The sequence below is a fragment of the Erythrolamprus reginae genome, unplaced genomic scaffold, assembly GCF_031021105.1.
Source record: "Erythrolamprus reginae isolate rEryReg1 unplaced genomic scaffold, rEryReg1.hap1 H_17, whole genome shotgun sequence".
Classification (NCBI taxonomy): domain Eukaryota; kingdom Metazoa; phylum Chordata; class Lepidosauria; order Squamata; family Dipsadidae; genus Erythrolamprus; species Erythrolamprus reginae.
Window position 1 is genome coordinate 512,752 of NW_027248470.1, and position 25,582 is coordinate 538,333.

The 25,582-nt window shown below is 43.9% G+C and overlaps 1 protein-coding gene across 1 annotated transcript in view; it reads right to left on the bottom strand.

Annotated features, from left to right (window-relative positions):
* LOC139155362 (plexin-B1-like) overlaps nt 1-25,582 on the bottom strand; it is a 229,951-nt gene that overhangs the window by 81,735 nt on the left and 122,634 nt on the right. Inside the window, exons 6-13 of the mRNA XM_070730495.1 lie at nt 20,399-20,499; nt 18,298-18,430; nt 14,306-14,462; nt 11,818-11,926; nt 11,592-11,700; nt 7,606-8,451; nt 6,043-6,168; nt 4,133-4,255 (exon numbers count right to left, since the gene is read on the bottom strand). Coding sequence (XP_070586596.1) covers nt 4,133-4,255; nt 6,043-6,168; nt 7,606-8,451; nt 11,592-11,700; nt 11,818-11,926; nt 14,306-14,462; nt 18,298-18,430; nt 20,399-20,499 — 1,704 coding nt within the window. The remainder of the gene's footprint in view (nt 1-4,132; nt 4,256-6,042; nt 6,169-7,605; nt 8,452-11,591; nt 11,701-11,817; nt 11,927-14,305; nt 14,463-18,297; nt 18,431-20,398; nt 20,500-25,582) is intronic.

Here is a 25,582-nt window from a genome sequence, read left to right on the forward strand (position 1 = left end):
GTAACAGCCATTGCGATTTCCAGAACTTTTAAAATTTATTTAAAAACTATTAAATTTTAAATGTTCTGGAGATTGCAAGGGCTGTGGCCTCTTCATTTATAAATACACCTGGAACTTGCGTTTTTAGGCCAATTCTTGATATACACTGCTCAAAAAATAAATAAAGGGAACACTGAAAAAACACAATATAACTCCAAGTAAATCAAACTTCTGTGAAATCAAACTGTCCACTTAGGAAGCAACACTGACTGACAGTCAATTTCACATGCTGTTGTGCAAATGGAATAGTGATGCAAATGAAATATTCAATGAGAATATTTGAATATACAGTAATACCTCATCTTACAAACCTAATTGGTTCCGGGGGGGAGGTTCGTAAGATGAAAAGTTCGTAAGACAAAACATTGTTTCCCATAGGAAACAATGTAAAGTCAATTAATCCATGCAACCAAAAAAACCCCAACGCAAATAAACGACGACACCCGGCTGTTACCTTTTGAAACAGCCGGGGGGCCTTCTCAGAGTCCTACTGAACCCGAACGCCAAACTCGGACTTCCGGGTTCGACGTTCGGGAGGCTGCCGAGAAGCCCCGCTGCCCGGCTGTTTTAAAAGGTGACAGCTGGGCGGCGTGGCTTCTCAGCGGCCTCCCGAACCCGAACTTTTGCTGAACTTCCGGGTTCAGTGTTCGGGAGGCTGCCGAGAAGCACTGCCGCCCGGCTGTCACCTTTTAAAACAGCCGGGGGTTTCTCGGCGGCCTCCCAAACGCCAAACCCGGAAATTCGGATTTGGCGATCAGGTGCAGGAGGACGCTGGGAAGCCCCCCGGCTGTTTTAAAAGGTGACAGCCGGGCGGCGGGCGGCGGGGCTTCTCAGCAACCTCTCGAACCCGAACTTTTGCCCAACTTCTGGGTTCGGAGTTCGGGAGGCCGCTGAGAAGCCCCTCTGCCCGGCTGTCATCTTTTAAAACAGCCGGGGGCTTCTCGGCGGCCTCCCGAACGCCGAACCCGGAAGTTCGGGTTTGGTGTTTGGGTTCAGGAGGACGCTGGGAAGCCCCCCGGCTGTTTCAAAAAGCGACAGCCGGGCGGCGAGGCTTTTTGGCGGCAGCGGGTTCGTAAGAAGGAAAAAGTTCGTAAGAAGAGGCAAAAAATTTCTGAACCCTGGGTTCGTATCTTGGGTTGTTTGTAAGACGAGGGGTTCGTATCATGAGGTACCACTGTATATATATTCAACACAAAAAATATGTAACCCCTCCCTGGTACAGAGCTGAAGGAATTGGATACTGTAGCCTAGAGGTTAATTCTCTGCCTTACAAGGCCAAGGTTGCAGGTTCAAGTCCCAGTGAGGGTATGGCTAGCTGATAAGGCCAAAATAAGGCCGAAATAGATCTAGTCTCCCTTAGTTTTCAAATTCAACAAAAACATGTGACACATACAGAATATAGTTTGTCGGCTATGAATAAATTAACTGTCTTGGAAATGGCCCTGGGGTGGGCCGAGAGGCAAGAAAGGAGCTGTGATGTTCCTTCAATATACCAAGGTGATTCAACACAAAAAATAGGTAACCTTTCCCTGGTACAGAGCTGAAAGGATTGAATTCTGTAGCCTAGAGGTTAATTCTATGCCTTACAAGGCAAAGGTTGCAGGTTCAAGTCTCAGTGAGGGTATGGCTAGCTGATGAGGCCAAAACAAGGCCGAAATAGATCCTAGTTTCCCTTAATTTTCAAATTCAGCAAAAACATGTGACACACACATACACACACACATATGCTGATAATGAAAAGGAAGGGAGACTTCTATAGATCTCCTTCAGGCTTATTTGCCTCCGTAGGGTAGCTGCACCCTTTGACTGGGATTTGAACCTGGGGCCTCTGCTTTACAAGGCAAAGGTCTTAGCCATTAGGGTACAGGCTCATCTCGTGTATCAGCTTGTACCAGGGAAGGGTTATGTGTGATTTTTCTGTGGAGTCACCCTGGTATATTGAAAGAGCATCACAACTTCTTTTTTGCCTCTCAGCCCCACCAGGCATCATATTCCAAGGCAGACAAACTTTTTCATAGCCGACAACTATAATCTATAGATGTAACATTTCATTCATTCATTCATTCATTCATTCATTCATTCATTCATTCATTCATTCATTTGACTTCTATGCCGCCCAATCCCAAAGGACTCAGGGCGGCTTACAAAATCACAATACAATACAAAAGATACAAAGCAAAAAGAGAAGTTGAATATAATATAAAACCCATTTATTAAAACCCATTTATTAAAAAAAGACATAATCATATACACACACACCATTCTTACAGTTTGGCCATGAAAGATGTACAATTCATGGCTACTAGGCCTGTCGGCAGAGCCAGATCTTCGTGGCCTTTCAGAAGGCCAGTACGTTGGGAGCAGTATGGGCATCAGGGGAGAGTTGGTTCCATAGAGCCGGGGCAGCCACGGAGAAGGCCCTCCCCCGTGGTCTCGCCAACCTGCATTGCTTAGTCGACGGAACCTGGACGAGGCCAACTCTGTGTGTTCCTATTGGTTTCTGGGAGGTATGTGGTATATATATATGAGAGCCAATCTGGTCTAGTGGTTGAGGCACCAGCCTAGAGTTCTAATCCAGTGATGGCAGCGGGAGGCTCCGCCCACCCACCTGTTATGCGCACGAACTGGTAGCAAACTAATTCAAACCCCACTACAGCTTTAATCCCACTTTAGGCATAAAGCCAGCTAGGCCATTCTCTCTCCCAACCCAACTCAGCCCACAAAGCTGTTGTTGTGGGGAAAATAGGGGAAGGAGGGAGTACAGATAGTCCTCGACTTTCGGCATCCACTGAGACCACAATGTATGTTCAGTACGACGGCAGTTAAGTGAAATTTTTGCCCTTTTTACAACTTTCCTTGCCACAGCTGTGAAGCGAGTCTCTGCGGTTGTTAAATTAGTAACTGTTGTACATACTCCTGATCAGTTGGAGGATGATGAAGATATTGAGGTCTCGGATTCAGATAGTGTTTATGAAGTAGTGGGGGGCATAGTTCCCTCTAAGCTGAGCAGTGAGCAATGGCTCACTTAAAAATCATCATCAACTCAGAGTTTTTCAAACCTGCCCAGAAGCCGAGAGGGAAAGAGTGAGAGGGAAAGAGTGCCGCCCAGTCCCAAAGGGACTGCTGCTCAGACACTATACTTTTCCGCCCACCACCCAAAAAAATTAGAGGGAACACTGGTGGGGGGCCCGGGGTTACAGTAGTAGAACAGGTGGGAGGCCAGCCACAGGATGGGGCTATGAGTTCAGGATCTAGCGAGGGAGAATCAGACGCTCGCTGGGTTAATCCTAAATTCAGAAGGGCCCAAAAACGTAGAGAACAGGTGTCTGGAAGAAGATATTAAGGAGAGGAATGGGTTAAATATTGTAGTGAGGTAATTGGCACGTCTGGGGGCTAGTGGAGAAGAAGGGTGAAGTTTCAACATTGCTGAAAGGAAATATGGAGGTGCCTCGCCAAGGTAAAGTAAGCCAAAGTATTTTGTACTGCATTTAGTCAGTGCTGCTGTCTTTTTGAAAGCTATGTATTTAGGAAATAAATCTTGTCTAAATGAAGCAGAAAAAGGAATGTGAGATATGCGGCTAGAAGAGAGATAACGGACCGATTGATGTCTGGAATGTGTTGAAGTGCAAGAGAGCAGAGAAATAAACAGAGTTGCTTATTTCATGAAATGATGCATTTAATGAGAGTTATTTGTAATTACTCAACTTCTACCAGGAACCAGAACAGTAACATGGCTTTGAATTTGAATTAGAATCTGGTTTCCCCTTTGACTTTGCTTCTCAGAAGGTCACACAAAAGAAGTGGATCAAATGACTCCGGAACACTGCAACGGTCATGAATACATTCTGGTTGTCAGAGCATCCAAATTTTGATCTCACATGAACCAAAATAGGTGTGAAAAATGGTCATTGGTTGCCTTTTTTTCCCACCGCTGTCAGTAAATTAAAAGTTGTGTGTCAAGGATTACCTGTATTAGACGTGTTCACTGCCTTGAGTTATTTATAAAAATAAGGAAAATCGGGTATCAATCAATAAACAAAGGTTGAGAGCAAAGCTAGGGGAATGGGGGCTCTGCTCCCATGAAGCCCTTTACCTGATGTAAGTGGCACGTGATGTAGAAAATGGAGGGGTCGTTTTCATTTTGTTCGATGTAAGCCTCTACCAACAAAGTCTTCCCCTCCAGAACCAAGACACATTCGTAGTCCCAAACCTTATCCTTGAAGGGGAAAGAAAAGCAGAGTTGATTCTTTTGAATGAGATTGCTGCCTTCCTTTCCAAACCTCCCATGTAACTCTCTTAACTTTTTCTGAGCTAGCCTTGGGCATATGCATCAGCCTTCACTATGACATTTAGACTACAGTGTTCCCTCGCTTTTCGTGGGCGCTCTTCGTTCCGAGACCGCCCGCGAAAGTCGAATTTCCGCGAAGTAGAGATGCGGAAGTAAAGGCACTATTTTTGGCTATGAACAGTATCACAAGCCTTCCATTAACACTTTAAAACCCCAAATTGCAATTTTCCATTCCCTTAGCAACCATTTAGATTATTACTCACCATGTTTATTTATTAAAGTTTATTTAAAAAAATATTTATTAAAGGCAGACGAAAGTTTGGCGATGATATATGACGTCATTGGGTGGGAAAAACCGTGGTATAGGGAAAAAACCCGCGAAGTATTTTTTTAATTAATATTTTTGAAAAACCGTGGTATAGAGTTTTCGCGAAGTTTGAACCCGTGAAAATCCAGGGAACACTGTATTTCAAGTTACATCCCATCACTCATCACATCATCACATCCCATTAATGACTTTATGACTAGTAACTTTGTTGCTTATATCCCTGCACGGATCTAACACTTACGATTTATATTGACTGGTTCCTAATATGATTGCAATGCTTATTTGTCCCCTGGATTGTTTGACAAACTTATATTTTCTTTGATGTACAGCAAGAGCAATATGCACCAAAGACAAATTCCTTGTGTGTCCAATCCCACTTGGCCAATAAAGAATTATTTTCTATTCTATTTCCAAATCACTTTGAAAATTTCATAAATTTTGCATGTGCATTTTCATTCTTAACAGTATTATTTATCATGGAGTGACTTTACGGCCTGGTTGTAAGTGTCACTTGTTCAGCACCGTCACAACTTCTGAACAAGTGGTTGGTGATTGAGGATTCTCTATATTAGGGGTCTCCAACCTTGGCCACTTTAAGACTTGTGGACTTCAAGCTGGCTGAGGAATTCTGGGAATTGAAGTCCACGAGTCTTAAAGTGGGCAAGGTTGGAGACCCCTGCTCTATTTTACACTTGTTTTTGAAGGAAACAGAGCAGAAATAAACTTCATATTTCATCTTTCCTTTCACAATCACCACCAACAAAACTCATAGAATTAATTTTTGCAGGAGGAATAGGACAGTTGTAGAAAAGGTACAAGCAATGGTGAGCTTGTAAATGTTTAAGAATTGTCCCTGATGGGTTCCATTTCAGGGGTGAAATTCATCAGGTTCTGACCGGTTCTGGTCAAGCTCTGGTTTTATTTCTATATGCTGCCACAAGTCCATTGGAGAAAGGCGGCTTATAAATTTCATACATTCAATTCAAGCAGCAGTGGAAATTTTGAGTAGCTCAGAAACCGGCAAATACCACTGCTGGCTAGGAATGGAGATTTTGAAATGCCATGCCCACCAAGGCAAGATGGCCATGCCACACTCATGGCAATGGCAGTAAACACTTTTGAATTTCACCCCTGCTCCATTTCAATCAGTGCAGAACATCTGATTGGCGTGCTAAGTTAGGCAATCAATCAAATTGTTATTACCATCATAGACCAGTTAAATGCTAGCCTAGTGGCTCGGTTCTGTAAAGCAAAATTCCCCAAAAAAATTAATAATTGGATTTCACAAGTTGGTTTCCAGCACATCATTGGGTTTACACGCCCTCCAGATAGAGCACAGGATCACAACACACCCCTCCCCCACCTGACAACACGGCCACAGTCTTGCCTGATAGAGGTGAAAGTTTTGTCCAATCAGGGTGATCTTTCTCTGCACGTTGACCGGCATCAAAGAAGATCCCTGGATGCCCGTCACACACGGACAGGCTTCGGGCCCCCAGCTGTATTCCTCCGTCTGAAAGCACACAAACACACTGAAGAGAGTAAAAGAGGATTCGGCATAGACCGGGGGTGTAAAACCCGATTTCATTTGACGGCCACAATCGGGGTTGTGCTTGATCCTGTGGGTGTGGTCAGTGCAACGACTAGTAGCCCGATGGATAGACTCAGTTATAGTGATTAATCCAGCAAGAATCTACTACTCTTTCAGTCAAATAAACAAATGGCTGTAATTTGAGGACTACCTGCAACAGGGATGGGCTGCCAAATTTTTTACTGCCACACTGTGGCCGTGGCTTATTTTGTGGATGTGGCTTGATGGTTATGTGACTGGGTAGGAGTGGCTTGCCGGCCTTGTCACCAGGTGGGAGTGGCTTGAAAATCATGTGACTGGGGAGGTGGCTTAAAGTTCATGTGACTGGGTGGGAGTGGCTTACCAACCAAAATAGGTTCTTGGACTCTTTTTAAGTCACATTATTTGACTAGCCACCAAAAGGACTAATGACGGACAGCATTATTTGTTGAGGAGCACAGGAACATTTTAAGGTTTTGTCCTGAACCCACAAGGTTCAGTATGATAACAGATTAGGCAAGTAGCTCAATTTTCTTTCATTGCTATAAAAGTTCAGTTCTAAATAATGATTAAAGCATTTATGGGTAAAAACATACTATTTAATTATTTCCTATTTTAACAGTTATTAAGGATCATACTAAGGTACTAGAGAAGGAAGGACAAAAAAAGCTGTTAATTATTCAATACAAAGCCCTACATGGCATTGGACCAGATTACCTCCGGAACCGCCTGCTACCGCAAGAGTCCCAGCGACTGATAAGGTCCCACAGAGTTGGCCTTCTCCGGGTCCCGTCGACTAAACAATGTCGTTTGGCGGGCCCCAGGGGAAGAGCCTTCTCTGTGGCGGCCCCGGCCCTCTGAAACCAACTCCCCCCGGAGATTAGAACTGCCCCCACCCTCCCTGTCTTTTGTAAACTACTCAACACTCACTTATGCCGCCAGGCATGGGGGAGTTAAGATATTCCTTCCCCCTAGGCCATTACAAGTTATGCATGGTATGTTTGTGTGTATGTTTGGTTTTATTATAAGGGTTTTTAATTGTTTTATTAATTGGATTGTTACATGCTGTTTTTATCATTGTTGTTAGCCGCCCCGAGTCTGCGGAGAGGGGCGGCATACAAATCCAATAAATAGATAGATAGATAGATAGATAGATAGATAGATAGATAGATAGATAGACAGATTAGATAGATAGATAGATAGATAGATAGATAGATAGATAGATAGATAGATAGATAGATAGATTGATAGATAGATAGATAAATAGTGCACAAACTTCCTATTCCCTCTGCGCTCCCCCTGCACGTGTATGCAAAGTAAACCGGCCAACCAACCATGCAATAACATCTGTATATTTCTGAAGCGAAGCATGAGACTCACCAACTCCAGAAATCCAGGTGCATCATATTGATAATCTAGCGCTTGGTTCAGGATTCGAGGAAAATCAGAGACGTCGCTCTCAGAGGAGTCCCCGTCCCCCGAGAGAAGGATGGAGGCAGAGAAAGAGGAGGTGTCGTTTTCAGGTGGCAGGGAAACCATCCATTCCTCACTCTCCTGCGGTTCTGCGATGTCTTCGGGAGGAAGCCATTTCGGAAGGTCGGTAGGATAAGGCAACTCGAGAATGGGAGGCTCAGTCTCCGGGTCAATGGGTGGCAGGCTAGTAGACGCGGAAGGGCTTCCGGTCTGGTTAGGGGTGAGGGGAGAAGACGCAGGGGCAGGAGACGGAGTGGAGGAGCTTTCGGCTTCGAGGAAAGAAGTCTTTCCCTCTAGAACAGGCTGCGGTGTGCTATACATGGCAGTCGAAGAGTCGGTAGAGCCATCTTCTGGATCCGCAGCTGGTTCCGAAGTAGGCTGCACCGCGGTAGAAAGTATCTCCAGTTGGCTGCTGGAGAGATAGTCTGAGGTAGGGCCGACGGTCACGGTAGTGGGCACTTCAGTGGGAGGCAACGTCAGAGAATCCTGGGTTGTCTCCAGCAAAATAACAATACTCGGGGTGGATAGAGGCGCCTCCATGAAAGTAAGGGTTTCGGGCTTCAAAGTAGTCGGCGGGGCAGAAGTGGCTGGCAGGCTAGTGTAGATAATGGGGACGGTGGTGGGAGCAGGAATGGAAGTAGTCCCTGGTGTTTCGGAGAGCGTAGGGGGTTCCGTGGCCAAAATAGGCAAAGAGGGCTGCGTTGTGCTTGGAGTGGCCGAGGAAGGGAACGGGCTGGAGTCCAGTGTTTGAGTCTGGAGAAGTGAAAGAAAACAGAGAAGAGATAGGGTGAAAACAGGATCAGGAGGAGGCCACACTCTGTGGCTGAGTTCATACAACATGCCAAATCACAAAACCAGCTCTGTCACACTGTTGGCTGGGTTCAAGAGTAGTAGAAAGAGTAGTAGATGCTTGGAACAAACTTCCAGCAGACATGGTTGGTAAATCCACAGTAACTGAATTTAGAACATAAGAAGAGCCATGCTGAATCAGTCGAGTCCAGCATTCTGTGTCACATAGTAGCCCACCAATTGTCCATGGGGATCTTGAGCAGAAAGAGAAGGCAAGACCCTCCCTTTCCCCTGACCCCCAACAAATGGTACCCAAGGGAATCCTGCCTGCCTCAACCAACATAGAGGCGGCACATGGACATATGTTTCAATAACCACCGATACACTTGGCATCCATGAATCTGTCTAATCCTGCCTTGAAGCTATCCAGGCTGACAGCTGTCACAACCTCTTCTGGAAGTGAATTCCATATACCAACGACCCTCTGGGTGAAGAAATATTTCCCTTGATTTGTCCTCACTTTCTTACCTATGAGCTTTAGAGAGTGCCCCCTCATCCTAGTATTGTGTGATAGAGAAAATAATTTTTCTCTATCCATCTTTTCTATCCCATGCATGATTTTATACCCTTCGATCAAGTCACCCTTCGACGCCGTCTTTCAAGGCTGAAGAGACCAAGGCATTGCAACCTGGTTTCCTAAGGGAGGGGCTCCACTTCCTTGATCATTCTTGTTGCCGTTTTTTGCACATTTAAACATGCCTGGGATAAACACATATCCACCCTAACATACAAGAAATAGTATAAGGGCAAACTAGATGGACCACTAGGTCTTTTTCTGCCATCAATGCCATCTGCAAACAAATGAACCACATTAGGGTGTGTTGTGATAGTGGACATGCTAAGACAGTAGTAGGGCATCTGCAATACCAACTAGGGGTGGGTTGCTCCCTAGATGGGGGTTGCCGCTCCTGCCCCTCTGTGTATGCAGCTTTGGGTGTCTGCAACCCACTGATTCCCAGGCTTACTTGAGAAGTTGTATAACCTTTGTTTAGAATAGAATAGAATAGAATAGAATAGAATAGAATAGAATTCTTTATTGGCCAAGTGTGATTGGACACACAAGGAATTTGTCTTTGGTGCATATGCTCCCAGTGTACATAAAAGAAAAAGATACATTTGTCAAGAATCATGTGATACAACACTTAATGATTGTCATAGGGGTCAAATAAGCAATGAAGAAACAATCTTAAAAATCTTAGGAGACAAGTAACAAGTTACAGCCATATAGTCCTAAGTGGGAGGAAAAGGGTGATAGGAATGATGAGAAAAAACTAGTAGAAATAGAAGTGCATAAAGTTGCATAAAGAAGATGTTGGATAACTATTTGTCTGAAGTGGTGTAGGGTTTCCTGCCTAAGCAGGGGGTTGGACTAGAAGACCTCCAAGGTCCCTTCCAACTTGTTGTTGTTGTTATTGTGTCCAGAAATATTCAAGTCTCTACGAGGATCTGATATTCTAAACCAGACTCATGGTCCACCTGAGCTAAGATTCTTATAAGCTTGGGAACAAACTATCTTTTCATCCCCAGCGTTTTTATTGCCATTTGGATCTAGGGCTGCTTATTAAATATGTACACGTGCTCACACACTTGCATTTCACCAATCCCCCACTGTCATCATTCTCACAGAAGAAGACTGATGCTGCTGCTCATGATAATAGTATTATCCATTCAGTCGTGTCCGACTCTTGGCGATTCTATTCTACCTTGCACTGCTTCTTTGTGTTTTTTTGCTATGCCCTGGCTGGAGTCAGCTTTGATGGTGTCCAGCTGCCATGTTCTTTGGAGGCCTGGTTTCCTTTTGCTACAAATTCTACCCAACACAGTTGCTTTGTGAATTGCCCCATAGTAGTAGTAGTAGTAGTAGTAGTAGTAGTAGTAGTAGTAATAGTAATAATAGTAATAATAACAATAATAACAACAACAATAACAGAGTTGGAAGGGACCTTGGAGGTCTTCTAGTCCAATCCCTTACTTAGGCAGGAAACCTTACACTACACTCCAAGTCCTCAGAGAGGGGCGGCATACAAATCTAATATATTATTATTATTATTATTATTATTATTATTATTATTATTATTTCAGACAGATGGTTATCCAACATCTTCTTAAAAACTTCCAGTGTTGGACCATTCAGAACTTGAAGACAAGTTGTTCCACTCATCAACCATTCTGACTATGAGGAAATTTCTCCTTAGTTCTAAGTTATTTCTGTCCTTGTTTAGTTTCCACCCATTGCTTCTTGTTCTACTCTCAGGTGCTTTGGAGAATAGGTTGATTCATTTTTCTTTACGGCAACCCCCGAGATATTAGAACACTACTATGATGTCTCCACTGGTCCTTCTTTTCATTAAACTAGCCATGCCCACTTCCAACCGTTCTTCATATGTTTTAGCCTCCAGTCCCCTACTCATCTTTGTCGCTCTTCTCTGCACTTTTTCTAGAGTCTCAACATCCTTTTTGCATCATGGTGACCAAACCTGAATGCAGTATTCCAGGTTTGGCCTTACCAAGGCCTTAGAAAGTGGTATTAACACTTCACGTGATCTTGATTAGCCAAAATAGGTGAGGTGTAGTTTTGTCGTTTAGCAATAGCATTTAGACTTATATAACACTTCACAGTGCTTTACAACCCTCTCTAAGTGGTTTACAGAGACTAAGCATATATTGCCCCCAACAATCTGGGTCCTCATTTTATCGACCTTGGAAGGATGGAAGGCGAGTCAACCTTGAGCCTGGTGAGATTGGATCTGCCAAACTGCTGGCAGACGGTGATCAGCAGAAGTAGCGTGTAGTATTGCACTTTAACTACCACACCATCGAGGCTCTTTCTTTCTTTCTTTCTTTCTTTCTTTCTTTCTTTCTTTCTCTCTCTCTCTTTCTTTCGCTCTCTCTCTCTTATTTATTTATTGATTGATTTACTTACTTACTTATTTACTTACTTACTTATTTACTTACTTACTTACTTACTTATTAGATTTGTATGCCGCCCTTCTCCGAAGATTCGGGGTGGCTCACAGAAAGACCTATTTTTTAAAAAACCCTACCTTTTTATTGTAGATGATAGCCCCATTTTCACAAACGGTTTTGTGGGTGCAGAAGTGTTGATGGACGCACCAGTTACACCCCCAACGGCTGCTCACGCATCCCTGGCACCTAAAGGACAAGAACGCGACAGCTGTTGAGTAGACCCAACAAAATCAAAGCTGAGAATGCAATGGTGGGGGAGGGGAGGCAACCTGGGGAAAGGGAAAGGTCTCTTCGTGGACGTACGGTGCAGATCTCCTCACGGAAGCCACCGCAGAACAGTCATAAAAGGAGAAAGTTGTTGAGGCAATGAAGATGTCGTGGAAGCGCACCTCCAGCTGAATGGTGATGTGGTCTGAAAATGGAAATCAGGCAGGCTTCAAAGGTGGTGCCACAGCAAACAGCGTCTGCAGCTGGAGTTTGTATGAGGGACTTGCATAGCAATATTTCTTGCTTCTTCTGTCTAGGCCAGAAGTCTTTAAACATGGCAACTTTAAGGCTTGCGGACTTCAATTCCCAGAATTCTGCAGCCAGCTCTGCTGGCTGGAGAATTCTGGGAGTTGAAGTCCACAAGACTTAAAGTTGCCAAGTTTGGGGTCTATGCTTTAACATACATAATAATAACAATAACAATAATAATAATTTATTAGATTTGTATGCTGCCCTTCTCTGAGGACTCGGAGCGGCTCACAACAGCAAAACACAATGTACAAATCTAATGTCAAAAGGAATTTAAAACCCTAATTATAAAAACAGTCACACAACCTAACGAACCATACATAAAAAAACCATAGTAGCTAAGGGGTGTATCAGTTTCCCCATGCCTGGCGACATAGGTGGGTTTTTTAGGAGCTTTCGAAAGGCAAGGAGGGTGGGGGCAGTCCTAATCTCTGGGGGGAGTTGGTTCCAGAGGGCCGGGGCTGCCACAGAGAAGGCTCTTCCCCTGGGTCTCGCCAGAAGGCATTGTTTAGTCAACGGGACCCGGAAAAGGCCAACTCTGTGGGATCTAATCGGTCGCTGGGATTCGTGTGGCAGCAGGCGGTCCCGAAGATAAGATAAACAGGAAGAATTAAAGATACCTTGACTTACAACCGGTCACTGAGCAACCATTTGAAGACCAACGTTTGGTCTACTTATGACCTGGATTGTCACCAAACTTCAGGCGCTCGGCAACATGGCAACATTTAAGGTTGTTTACAGCATCCTGTGGTCAGGTGACAATTTTTTTACAATAATTTTCCTGAAAACCAACACTTTCAAATGCATTTGAACCACACATTTGGTTAACAACTGCAGCGTTCGCCAAACGATTGTCTCAAAAATTCTTAAATCAGGTAAGTCACGTGACTGACTAGTTTTAATAGTGTTGACGACTTATGGCAGAAATGGGTGGGGCCCACTACAGTCATATGTCGAGGACTACTTATTCAGAGAACTGGCTGAAGGGAAGCTAAACATAGAAACATAGAAGATGGACGGCAGAAAAAGGCCTCCTGGTCCATCTAGTCTGCCCTTATACTATTTCCTGTATTTTATCTTAGGATGGATATATGTTATTCCAGGCATTTTTAAATTCAGTTATTGTGGATTTAACTGAATTTAAACATGCCTGGGATAAACATAAAGCTTCTTTGAGGCTAGTATTTTAACACAATATTGATCCGAACCACATTCATGAAGCTGCAACATTTATGGTTCCCAGGTTACTAATACCTATCATGACTTAAATCTGGCTTTGCAGGAGGGTCTGTTGAAATAGGGAGGGCTGATCCCTGTTGAGGACTGTTTCCTCTTGGGGGGGTTTGTGGAGCCACAGACAGCTGGGACACAAAATTAAAAGTATGTGGTGGTAGTATCCATCCTCCAGCTTCCTTTTTACCTTCCTCCCTTCCTCCCTCTCTCTCTCTCTCTCAGAGGGCTAAACTAAGGACTGAATATAACCTACTCAAAGCCCATCACTTACCTAAGCTTGAAGATGAATCATGCTATAGAAAACCTACAGCAGGCTTCGTGTCTTCTCCTAGAGCAGTGATGGTGAACTTTATTTATTTTATTTATTTTGTTAAGTACATATTGGTAGCATACATACATACATACACACTTATTTATTTATTTATTTATTTTGTCCAATACAAATGGAAAGTTAAAGAGAATAAAAACATGTAGTAGTAAATATCAGGGAAAGGATAGAAAAAAAGACATGAGAATAGAATACGCCAATGAAGAGTAGAGGAAAGGATATATGAATGGGAGAAAAGATATATAAAATATAGGAGAGACAATTGGACAGGGGACGGAAGGCACACTAGTGCACTTATGCTTGCCCCTTACTGACCTCTAAGGAACCTGACACCACGGAGTCCGGTAATGAGTTCCATGCTTCGACAACTCAGTTGCTAAAGTCATATTTTTTACATATTTTTATAATTTTTTGACACAGGAACTTAGGGAGTAACCTGTCGTAAAATACCAGTCCAGTTTCAGGCCTTGGGGTAATGCCATTAATTATTCTACTCACACCTTTGCGTTTTTAAAGCAAGACAGAATGAAAAGATATGTGGCCCTGAGACTGAAAAAGGATGTTCGTTCTAGCCCTGTATCTCATACCACAAAGCTCAAGAACCAATCGGTACCATGATAAAGCAAACTATTTCCCATTTCATTCTTGCACAGAGGCCTGTTTTATTCTTCCTAAAGCATTTCCACCCGAGATCTTTCCAAACATGTCACTTACCTGTCTCTGCATTCAAACTTGGGGTATACTTGGGCTCTGGCGAGGGGCACATAATGTCTGAACCCATCAATATAGCTGGGCTCTTATATTCTCCAAAAAAGCACGAATAGGACTCTCCGTTCTGTAAGGTTGGCAAGTCCGAAAAAGTCAGGAATATCTGTCAATCAGAGAGCAGACAGATCAGTACTTATTTATTTATTTATTTATTGGATTTGTATGCCGCCCCTCTCCGGAGACTCGGGGTGGCTAACAGCAGTAATAAAACAGTGTACAATAATAATCCAATATTAAAAACAATTAAAAACCCATTAATATAAAAACCAAACATACATACAGACATACCATGCATAAAATTGTAAAGGCCTAGGGGAAAGAGCATCTCAATTCCCCCATGCCTGACGGCAGAGGTGGGTTTTAAGGAGCTTACGAAAGGTGGGGGCAATTCTAATCTCTGGGAGGAGTTGGTTCCAGAGGGCCGGGGCCGCCACAGAGAAGGCTCTTCCCCTGGGTCCTGCCAAGCGGCATTGTTTAGTTGATGGGACCCGGAGAAGACCCACTCTGTGGGACCTAACTAGTGATTGATTGATTGATTGATCTGATTTGATTTCTAGGCCACCCTTCTCCTGAGACTCAGACTGGCTTACAGTATAAATTACATATTTAACACAGAAATCAGAATTACTTTAAAACAACCTGAAAAAAAAACCCCTTAAAACAATTTTATAGCACTTTTGCTTCCTGCACATGAGCAGAAGCAAAAACATGATGTGGACACGCCTGCGCAGAAGCAAAATCGAAGAAAAAAATATGGCGGCGCCCATAGGATTGGCATCGGAGTGGTCGTGTGCAAATTGCTCAACATGGCGGCTGCTATTGGTATACCAGTACCAGTAGCAACTTACTACTGCAACGTGTCCTTCCTCTGCCAAACAGAAATCTAGTTCCCCCACCATAGAGTCTCCTCCTAGCCTGGAATCCTTTTCCTCTGCTGACGGGAAGTCTGGTTCCCCCACCATAGAGTCTCCTCCTAGCCTGGAGTCCTTTTTCCTCTGCTGACGGGAAGTCTGGTTCCCCCACCATAGAGTCTCCTCCTAGCATGGAGTCCTTTTTCCTCTGCTGACGGGAAGTCTGGTTCCCCCACCATAGAGTCTCCTCCTAGCATGGAGTCCTTTTTCCTCTGCTGACGGGAAGTCTGGTTCCCCCACCATAGAGTCTCCTCCTAGCCTGGAATCCTTTTTCCTCTGCCGATGGGAAGTCTGGTTCCCCCACCATAGAGTCTCCTCCTAGCATGGAGTACTTTTTCCTCTGCTGATGGGAAGTCTGGTTCCCCCACCATAGAGTCTCCTCCTAGCCTGGAGTCCTTTTTCCTCTGCTGATGGGAAGTCTGGTTCCCCCACCATAGAGTCTCCTCCTAGCCTGGAATCCTTTTCCTCTGCTGACGGGAAGTCTGGTTCCCCCACCATAGAGTCTCCTCCTAGCCTGGAGTCCTTTTTCCTCTGCTGATGGGAAGTCTGGTTCCCCCACCAGAGTATCCTCCTAGCCTGGAGTCCTTTTTCCTCTGCTGACGGGAAGTCTGGTTCCCCCACCATAGAGTCTCCTCCTAGCCTGGAATCCTTTTTTCTCTGCTGACGGGAAGTCTGGTTCCCCCACCATAGAGTCTCCTCCTAGCCTGGAACCCTTTTTCCTCTGCTGACGGGAAGTCTGGTTCCCCCACCATAGAGTCTCCTCCTAGCCTGGAGTCCTTTTTCCTCTGCTGACGGGAAGTCTGGTTCCCCCACCATAGAGTCTCCTCCTAGCCTGGAATCCTTTTCCTCTGCTGACGGGAAGTCTGGTTCCCCCACCATAGAGTCACCTCCTAGCATGGAGTCCTTTTTCCTCTGCTGACAGGAAGTCTGGTTCCCCCACCATAGAGTCTCCTCCTAGCCTGGAGTCCTTTTTCCTCTGCTGATGGAAAGTCTGGTTCCCCCACCATAGAGTCGCCTCCTAGCATAGAGTCCTTTTTCCTCTGCCGATGGGAAGTCTGGTTCCCCCACCATAGAATCTCCTCCTAGCCTGGAATCCTTTTTCCTCTGCCGACGGGAAGTCTGGTTCCCCCACCATAGAGTCTCCTCCTAGCCTGGAATCCTTTTTCCTCTGCCGACGGGAAGTCTGGTTCCCCCACCATAGAGTCTCCTCCTAGCCTGGAATCCTTTTTCCTCTGCTGACGGGAAGTCTGGTTCCCCCACCATAGAGTCTCCTCCTAGCCTGGAATCCTTTTTCCTCTGCTGACGGGAAGTCTGGTTCCCCTACCATAGAGTCTCCTCCTAGCCTGGAATCCTTTTTCCTCTGCCGACGGGAAGTCTGGTTCCCCCACCATAGAGTCTCCTCCTAGCCTGGAATCCTTTTTCCTCTGCTGACGGGAAGTCTGGTTCCCCCACCATAGAGTCTCCTCCTGCGCAATGTCCTTCCCTTCCCACCTGTCCTAACTAAGCCCTATCAATGGTGGAGCCGACTGGTGATAAAAAACCGCAGCAGAGGGATGAAAGAGCCACATTTGGCTCCAGAGCCGTGGGTTGCTGACCAGTGAGTTAGAACAAGGAAGATTGAGGATCTAACCTCAATTAAACTGGTAGAGGCAGAGGGACTGTCATTCAGTGTGAATCTTCAATCTGACAATTTCCTAAAGGATTGGAGAGTAGTATTGGCTGAAATTTATTTTTTTATCATTTTGACTTCTAGAGCGCCCTTCTCATAGGGCAGCTTACAAAACAAGAATAAATACAGATTAGAACATGTAAGAAATCCAAACGTTAAAAACTCATCTAAATCTAATCTAAAACCCTCAATTATTAAAAACAATCATCCACCATTCCTTCCATCACAATAATAGATGCAGCCGGAACAGTATGCCAATGCTCAACGGCCCAAAGCCTGCTGGCAGAGGTGAGTTTTTAAAACCTTGCGAAAGGCCAGAAGGGTGGGTGCGGTACAAATCTCTGGGAGGAATTGATTCCAAAGGGCCAGGGCTGCCACAGAGAAGGCTCTACCCCTAGATCCTGCCAAGCGGCATTGCTCAGCAGACAGGACCTGGAGAAGGCCACTTCTGTGGGATCTGACCAGCTGCTGGGATTCACGAGGCAGGAGACAGTCCAGTAAATAACCTGGTCCTAAGTCATGTAGGGCTTTTTGGGAGCTGCTACCTAACGATACTGAAGTGATTGGTCTGCATTTGTTGCCGATCGGTTTCCAGTCACAATTCAAAGTGTTGGTTATGACCTATAAAGCCCTTCATGGCACCAGACCAGAATATCTGCGAGACCGCCTTCTGCCGCACGAATCACAGTGGCCGGTTAGGTCCCACAGAGTTGGCCTTCTCCGGGTCCGGTCGACTAAATAATGTCATTTGGCGGGACCCAGGAGAAGAGCCTTCTCTGTGGCGCCCCCAACCCTCTGAAACCAGCTCCCCCCGGAGATCAGGACTGCCCCCACCCTCCTTGCCTTTCGTAAAACCCACCTCTGCTGTCAGGCATGGGGGAACTGAGACATCTCTCCTTGCCTATGTAGTTTTATGTATGGAATGTTTGTGTGTTATGTTTTTATATAAGGGGTTTTTAGGTTTTTAATGTAAAATTGTTATTTTAGACTTAATATTAAATTTGTCATTGTATACTGTTTTATCACTGCTGTGAGCCGCCCCGAGTCTGCGGAGAGGGGCGGCAAACAAATCTAATAAATAATAATAATAATAATAATAATTTATCTGACTCAACATCTTCTGCCTGTCTGTTCATTCCCCCCTCTTCCCTTTTGATCCACGCTATGCTTCTATCCTATCCACCTGTCCTGAACAAGCTTCTTTCAGTTCCTTTTAACATTTTGCAATAATAGCAAAAGCATAAATAGACTCCACGTTCTCTCTTCCTGTAAAAGATGTGCACGCCATCCAGGGTGAGGAACCATCGCATGATGGCGTCTCTTCCTTCAGAGGGGGAATGTTATGGATCACAGCTCACGTTTTTCTGCTCTTCCCTGCTGATGCTGGCGGGGCTCAGAGACAGGATGGAGAGACACTGCTGGGCAGAGTGAAACCCCCACAGCCACTGCTCTTTCACGTGGAACCTGGTGCATTCGGAACGACGGCTACACCTGCAGAGACACAGATAAAGGCAGACAATCAGACTCTTGAATGAGGCGATTGTACAGGGTTGCCTGCCGAAAACATCCCGGCCGTTCCCAGAAAATACACTTTCTGTATAAGGAAAGTAATGAATGCAGCTTGCAAAGCCCCTAAGACCTAGCAACTTTAAGAACAGAACAGAAAGAACAGAACAAACAGAAAGAACAGAACAGAAAGAACAGAGCAGAAAAAACTGAACAGAACGAACAGGAAGAACAGAACAGGAAGAACAGAACGATCAGAAAGGACAGAACAGAACAGAATGAACAGGAAGAACAGAACAGGAAGAACAGAACGATCAGAAAGAACAGAACAGAAAGAACAGAACAGAATGAACAGAACGAACAGAACAGGAAGAACAGAACAGAACAGAAAGAACAGAACGAACAGGAAGAACAGAACAGAAAGAACAGAACAGGAAGAACAGAACAGAAATTATTTATTTTTTAGCCAAATATGATTGGATACACACAGAATTAGACTCCGGTGTATAGTTCTTAATTTATGATCACAACTGAGACCAAAATTTTGTTGTTAAGTGAGACATTTTGCCTCATTTTTACAACCTTTCTTGCCACATTTGTTAAGTGGATCACTGCAGATGATAAGTTAGCAAGCCAGTTTCCCCATCGATTTTGCTTGTGACCTTGGGGCACAGGAACAGTCGTAAGTACGAACCAGTAGCCAAAAGCATCTGAATTTTGATCACATGAACAGGTTGTACCTGTGAAAAGCAGCCATAAGTCACATTTTTTTCAGTGCTGTTGTAAAATTGCGTGGCTACTAAACAAACCGTTTCAAGTCAAGAACTACCTGTATGAACTCTCAGTGTACATACAAACAACAATATGATATAATCATAATTTATCAGTAGGAGAAAGTAATAGAAAAAGATGTCTGGACTTTAACTCCCTAAATTCTGCAAGTTGAAGTCCAGATATCTTAAAGTTGCTAAAGTTTTTGAAACACTGCCTTATGGAATAATTAGATGAGGTTAATATGCAAGCTGGTTTAATTTGGAGAAGCTCTTTAGTACTGGTTCCAAAGACAAATCCTCTGTAATGTTTTTGATCTCTCACAAAAACCAGCAATTAAAGTATGTTTGCAAGCAAAGAGAAAGCTTTTTAATTTATGTTTTACGTTACTTACATATAAATGCAAATAATACAGAAATAAGAATGCAACTCTGAAAACAAGACCAAAATAACTATTACACATTTCTGCTTCCATTACAAAAAAAAAATTTCCTTTAGAAATTTCCTCCAACCCTAATTCTCCAAACAGCGCCGAGAAAACATTGGAAAATATAAATAGAACATCATTTTCAATAAATTTCCTTTTATGTTTCTTGCCTGGTAACATTTGTTTGCACCCGCATGTGAAACAAGAGATAATGGGCTCTTGGAAGTGATTCTTCTTTCCGATTTACAAGCTGTTCAGTTAATTTACTCATAATTACCAAATCCCAGCAACAGATGTAATCAATGAAGTCGTCTGGGAACCTCAGATGATCTCCAGAAGTAGATAATGAACTACTTAACAAGGAATTTTAATCAGTTCTTTCTAAATTGTAAGAACGATGTCCTGCCAAACCTATTACGGAACAAATGTTTAGGATTTACGGGGACTTTATAACCAACTTCTTGAATTACAATTTACAAGAACTTCCAAAAACATTGTATATGAATTCAGAACTACTGCTGCATGTGAACAAAAGATTCTGCAAAATCCTCATTGGTGCCTATGAAATATTTCTTTAGGATCATCCAGCACAGAGTTATAGCAAAAAAAATTTTTTTTGGGGGGGGGGGGGGGAGAGGGGGGAGATTTTAGGATTGTATCTACTTCACCCTCTGGACAGTGTTGTGTTAATTTCTGGAAGTCAGTGGAGATGTCCCATATGAGAGCAGATGGATATGAAATAAATGAGGTCTTACTTTCCTTGAAGAACACACCAGCCACAATATGGGTCTTTCACTGCCAAACAGGACTTGCAATCGGAGAATTGAGAACATTCAAAGATGGGGATTCTGGCCAACTGGAAAAAAGAGAAGCAGAGAATGGATTTTGACATGCGGCTATATTATAATTCTATGCCAACATTCTCCTAGGAACTCAAGACAATGCACAGAGTAGGCCTCTCCTCATTCAATCCCACAACAGTTTTTGGAAGCTGACCTCCGTGGCTGACCAGAAACCTGAGCCTGGAATTCCCTGTTCGGTTCAAAAGCCCAAGCACTTTCAAGATTATCTCCGGGACCGCCGTCTGCCGCACGAATCCCAGCGACCAGTTAGGTCCCACAGAGTGGGCCTTCTCCAAGTCCCGTCAACTAAACAATGTCGTTTGGCGGGACCCAGGGGAAGAGCCTTCTCTGTGGTGGCCCCGGCCCTCTGGAACCAGCTCTCCCAAGAGATTAGAATTGCCCCCACCCTCCTCGCCTTTCGTAAACTCCTTAAAACCCACCTCTGCCGTCAGGCATGGGGGAATTGAGATATTCCTTCCCCCCAGGCCTTTACAATTTATGCATGGTATGTTTGTGTGCATGTTTGGTTTTATAATAAGGGTTTTTAGTTGTTTTAGTATTGGATTGTTACATGCTGTTTTTATCGTTGTTGTTAGCTGCCCCGAGTCTACGGAGAGGGGCGGCATACAAATCCAATAAATAATAATAATAATAAATAATAATAATAAATTAAGAGTCTGCATTGCTCTATTATCCTGGGAAGATTGATTGATTTGGATTTCTAGGCCGCCCTTCTCCTGCGGTCTCAGGACGGCCTAGAACTCAGGCCTAGAACCTAGGACTCAGAGATGGACAATGGTTCCTTAATTTTCCTTTAATCTCAACACTTGTTATTTGAAGAAGTGGCGGGGAAGATAATTTAATCAATTCACTGTGATAATGTACCATTGTTTTTGTGTACAGGGGATCCTCAACTTACGACCGCTTGTTTAAAAACGGTTCGAAGTTAGAAAAAGCCTTAGGGGGGGGATGACCATTCTCAATGTCATGACTCTTGCCCACCCCCACAATCACATGTTCACAATTCAGGCAGTTAGGAACCAGCAAGTATTTATGTCAAGTGTGTATGAGAGTTCATAACTGAAAAGACATGGCAACTGGCCCAGCCAAAGAGGACTGTTTGGAAACTGAAACAGTTTTTGCTGAAGGCAGCTAGGAGTCTGGGTGTGTCTTAGGCTTAGTTTAAACTGCCCTGTATAGAGGAAGGAGGAAAAGGGGGGATATGATCGAAACATTTAAATATGTTAAAGGGTTAAATAAGGTTCAGGAGGGAAGTGATTTTAATAGGAAAGTGAACACAAGAACAAGGGGACACAATCTGAAGCTAGTTGGGGGAAAGATCAAAGGCAACATGAGAAAATATTATTTTACTGAAAGAGTAGTAGATCCTTGGAACAAACTTCCAGCAGACGTGGTTGGTAAATCCACAGTAACTGAATTTAAACATGCCTGGGATAAACATATATCCATTGTAAGATAAAATACAGGAAATAGTATAAGGGCAGACTAGATGGACCATGAGGTCTTTTTGTGCCGTCAGTCTTCTATGTTTCTATGTTTCTAAGTTCTCTTAGTATGTATTAAGCTCTGAGCTCTGAAATTTAAACTAGTCTGTCTGCTGAGAATTGAAACCGAAATTCACCTCTCTTCTCTGTCGGTGTTTCGCTTTTAACTACCACTACGTTGGAGAACCTGCCATTGTTATTGCATATTTACCCTTATGTGTTATATGTATATTAAAAAGTTAATGAATCCTGCTGACTCAGTTATCTGCGTGTGCTTTCTGGATGTCATTTCCCCAACAAACTCTAATAATTTACAATGGTTGTGAGTTTCTTGCGGTCATCTGATTCCAGTTTACAACTTTTCCAGCTGGCTTCTCACAAGTAAAGTCAGATGGGGGAACGATATTTGCTTAGCAACTGTGTGATTCACTTTGATGACCACATGATTTGTTTAACAGTCACAGTTAAAATGGTAATAAAATTGGGTCTAGTCACATAATGACTCACTCAATGAAGGCAGCAACCAAAAATCTGATCCTAATAGGGGCTGTAAACTTAGGGCTACCTGTACTTCCTTCTGGGTTAGAAGCAGAAGCAGATTTCTCCCCCCACCCATTATTAAAATTCTAAGATTCATATCTGTGTATAAATGCATTTCGTTCAAAAACCACATATTGAAATTTTGGTTTTGGAGTACAGTAGTTCCTGTTTTTCTAACATAAGTATTATTACTGCATCACGGGCTACAAGAATGGTGGAAGGTCTTAAGCATAAAACGTATCAGGAAAGACTTAATGAACTCAGTCTGTACAGTCTGGAGGACAGAAGGAAAAGGGGGGACATGATCTAAACATTTAAATATGTTAAAGGGTTAAATAAGGTTCAGGAGGGAAGTGTTTTTAATAGGAAAGTGAACACAAGAACAAGGGGACACAATCTGAAGTTAGTTGGGGGAAAGATCAAAAGCAACATGAGAAAATATTATTTTACTGAAAGTAGTAGATGCTTGGAATGAACTTCCAGCAGATGTGGTTGGTAAATCCACAGTAACTGAATTTAAACATGCCTGGGATAAACATATATCCATTGTAAGATAAAATACAGGAAATAGTATAAGGGCAGACTAGATGGACCGTGAGGTCTTTTTCTGCCGTCAGTCTTCTATGTTTCTATGTTTCTATCATGTTTTTCCTAGGCCAGTGATGCCCAACCTTTTCTTCCTTGGTGTCAAAAGTGCATGCGCACAGGCTATTGCGCAACCCCCCCCACGCATGCGCACATGACGCCCCCTCCACTGCTGCCCCATTTCCCGACTTCCAGTGGGCTGGGTAGGTCCATTTTTCATACCCCCCAGGCTCCAGAGGCTTCCCTGTAGCTTGGGGAGGGTAAAACCTGATTTCCAGTGGGCCCGGTAGGCCCCTTTTCGCCCTACCCAGGCTCCAGAGGCTTCCCTGGAGCCCAGGGAGGCCAAAAATGTCCTCCCTCACCTCCCAGAAGCCAAAACCACCCTCCCAGAATCTCCACTAGAGCCAAAAATCAGCTTGCCAGTGTGCACAAGCGCACTGCAGCTGAGCTAGGGCAACGGCTTGTGTGCCGGCAGATATGGCATCACAGTCCTAGGTGATTCTGATTGAACACAACAGGATTAATTTAAATACGGAGAATATATCCAGGCCTGCCCAGTTCTGTCACTGCTTGCTCCAGGTGGGAAAATGGTTAAAGATCCAAAAAGTTACAGCAATAGGCAGGAAGGAGAGTAGTTGTAAAATTGAGGGCGAGAAGAGCGTGGGTGTGAGATAGGCTCCGATGAAATCTTCTGGGATTGAATTTCTATCAAGGTTGCAATTCCCAGTTGGCTTGGACACAGAGCTAGTAGTCCCTAATGAGAAACTTGATGGAGAGATGATTAAAAAACAGAAAGCGATCAATGGCACCAGGCTGTGGGAGATTCTTAAGACAGATGACAATTCCATCAGCTAGGTTTATTCCACTCAGTTATCTTTTTTGGGGGGGGCTATGGAGCCTACGCTACAGTATTGTCTGAACAATTTTATAATTAAAAGACTAATATTTAACCCTCCCTCCCCAGCCTTCATATGAATACTATGAAATTTTCAGGGGCCCTTTGAACTGATTCCTAACAATGTGCTTTGTAACATTAATGAGTTCAAAATACAGCACTTTTCTCTAACTCTTTAAAGCAGAGGTCTTCAAACTTGACAAATTTAAGACTTGTAGACTTTTAATTCCCAGCTATGCTGGCTGGAGAATTCTCTCTCTCTTTCTCTCTTATCTATCTATCAATCATCTATCTATCCATCATCTACCTACCTACCTATCCTCTGTCTGTCTGTCTGTCTCTCTCTCTCTATCCTCAGTCTGTCTTTCTGTCTATCCATCTTCTGTCTGTCTGTCTGTCTGTCTATCTATCCTCTGTCTGTCTGTCTGTCTATCTATCCTCTGTCTCTCTGTCTGTCTGTCTGTCTGTCTGTCTCTCTCTCTCTCTATCCTCAGTCTGTCTGTCTGTCTATCCATCTTCTGTCTGTCTGTCTGTCTGTCTATCTATCCTCTGTCTGTCTGTCTGTCTATCTATCCTCAGTCTGTCTGTCTGTCTATCCATCTTCTGTCTGTCTGTCTATCTATCCTCTGTCTGTCTGTCTATCTATCCTCTGTCTGTCTGTCTATCTATCTATCTATCTATCTATCCTCTGTCTGTCTGTCTGTCTATCTATCTATCTATCCTCTGTCTGTCTGTCTATCTATCTATCCTCTGTCTGTCTGTCTGTCTATCTATCTATCCTCTGTCTGTCTGTCTGTCTATCTATCTATCCTCTGTCTGTCTGTCTGTCTATCTGTCTGTCTGTCTGTCTGTCTATCTGTCTGTCTGTCTGTCTGTCTGTCTGTCTGTCTATCTATCTATCCTCTGTGTGTCTGTCTGTCTGTCTATCCATCCATCCATCCATCCATCCGTCCATCTCCTCGCGGACTGAGGGCGGCGAACAACAATAAAATGAAACACCAAAGTTAAAACCTGTAGTTTGAGGGAAAGACACAACAGCTTTCAACACCCCCCCGCCCCCCACAGACTAGACCCACACAAGCATCCCTCATTTTTCCAAAGCACAGTTTTAGGGCTGAGCGCAAAGCCTTGCATGGCCCTATTGTGTGTTGCAGACAAAAGTGAGAGTTTTACCTCACCCACGTCACAGAAAAATTACACTGTAACGAATTTTGACCACTGCAAAAAACCAAAAGCCAGACACAACTGGCCAGCCCTGTCAAAAAGAAAGGCCACGGAGGCCTTACTTAGTGTGGGAAGGAGAAAGAGGCACGAGTGGGTTTGATGATGGTTTCTACATACAGAGCTTTCTCTTCAAACCTAGCAGCTGCCCAAAAAAATTTGGCTATGGCTTTTGAATTTCCTCAGTAACAATGATTTATGAGAGTTTCTGGATTCTTGTGGGTCTGCAAAGTCTGACAATGTTGTGTTTACTCTAATGGGGCTGATTTGTGATTAAATGGATTGCAATCCATAGGTGCTAGATAGTTAAATGCCTACATGTAGGCCCATCCTTTATAGTTACACAATCAT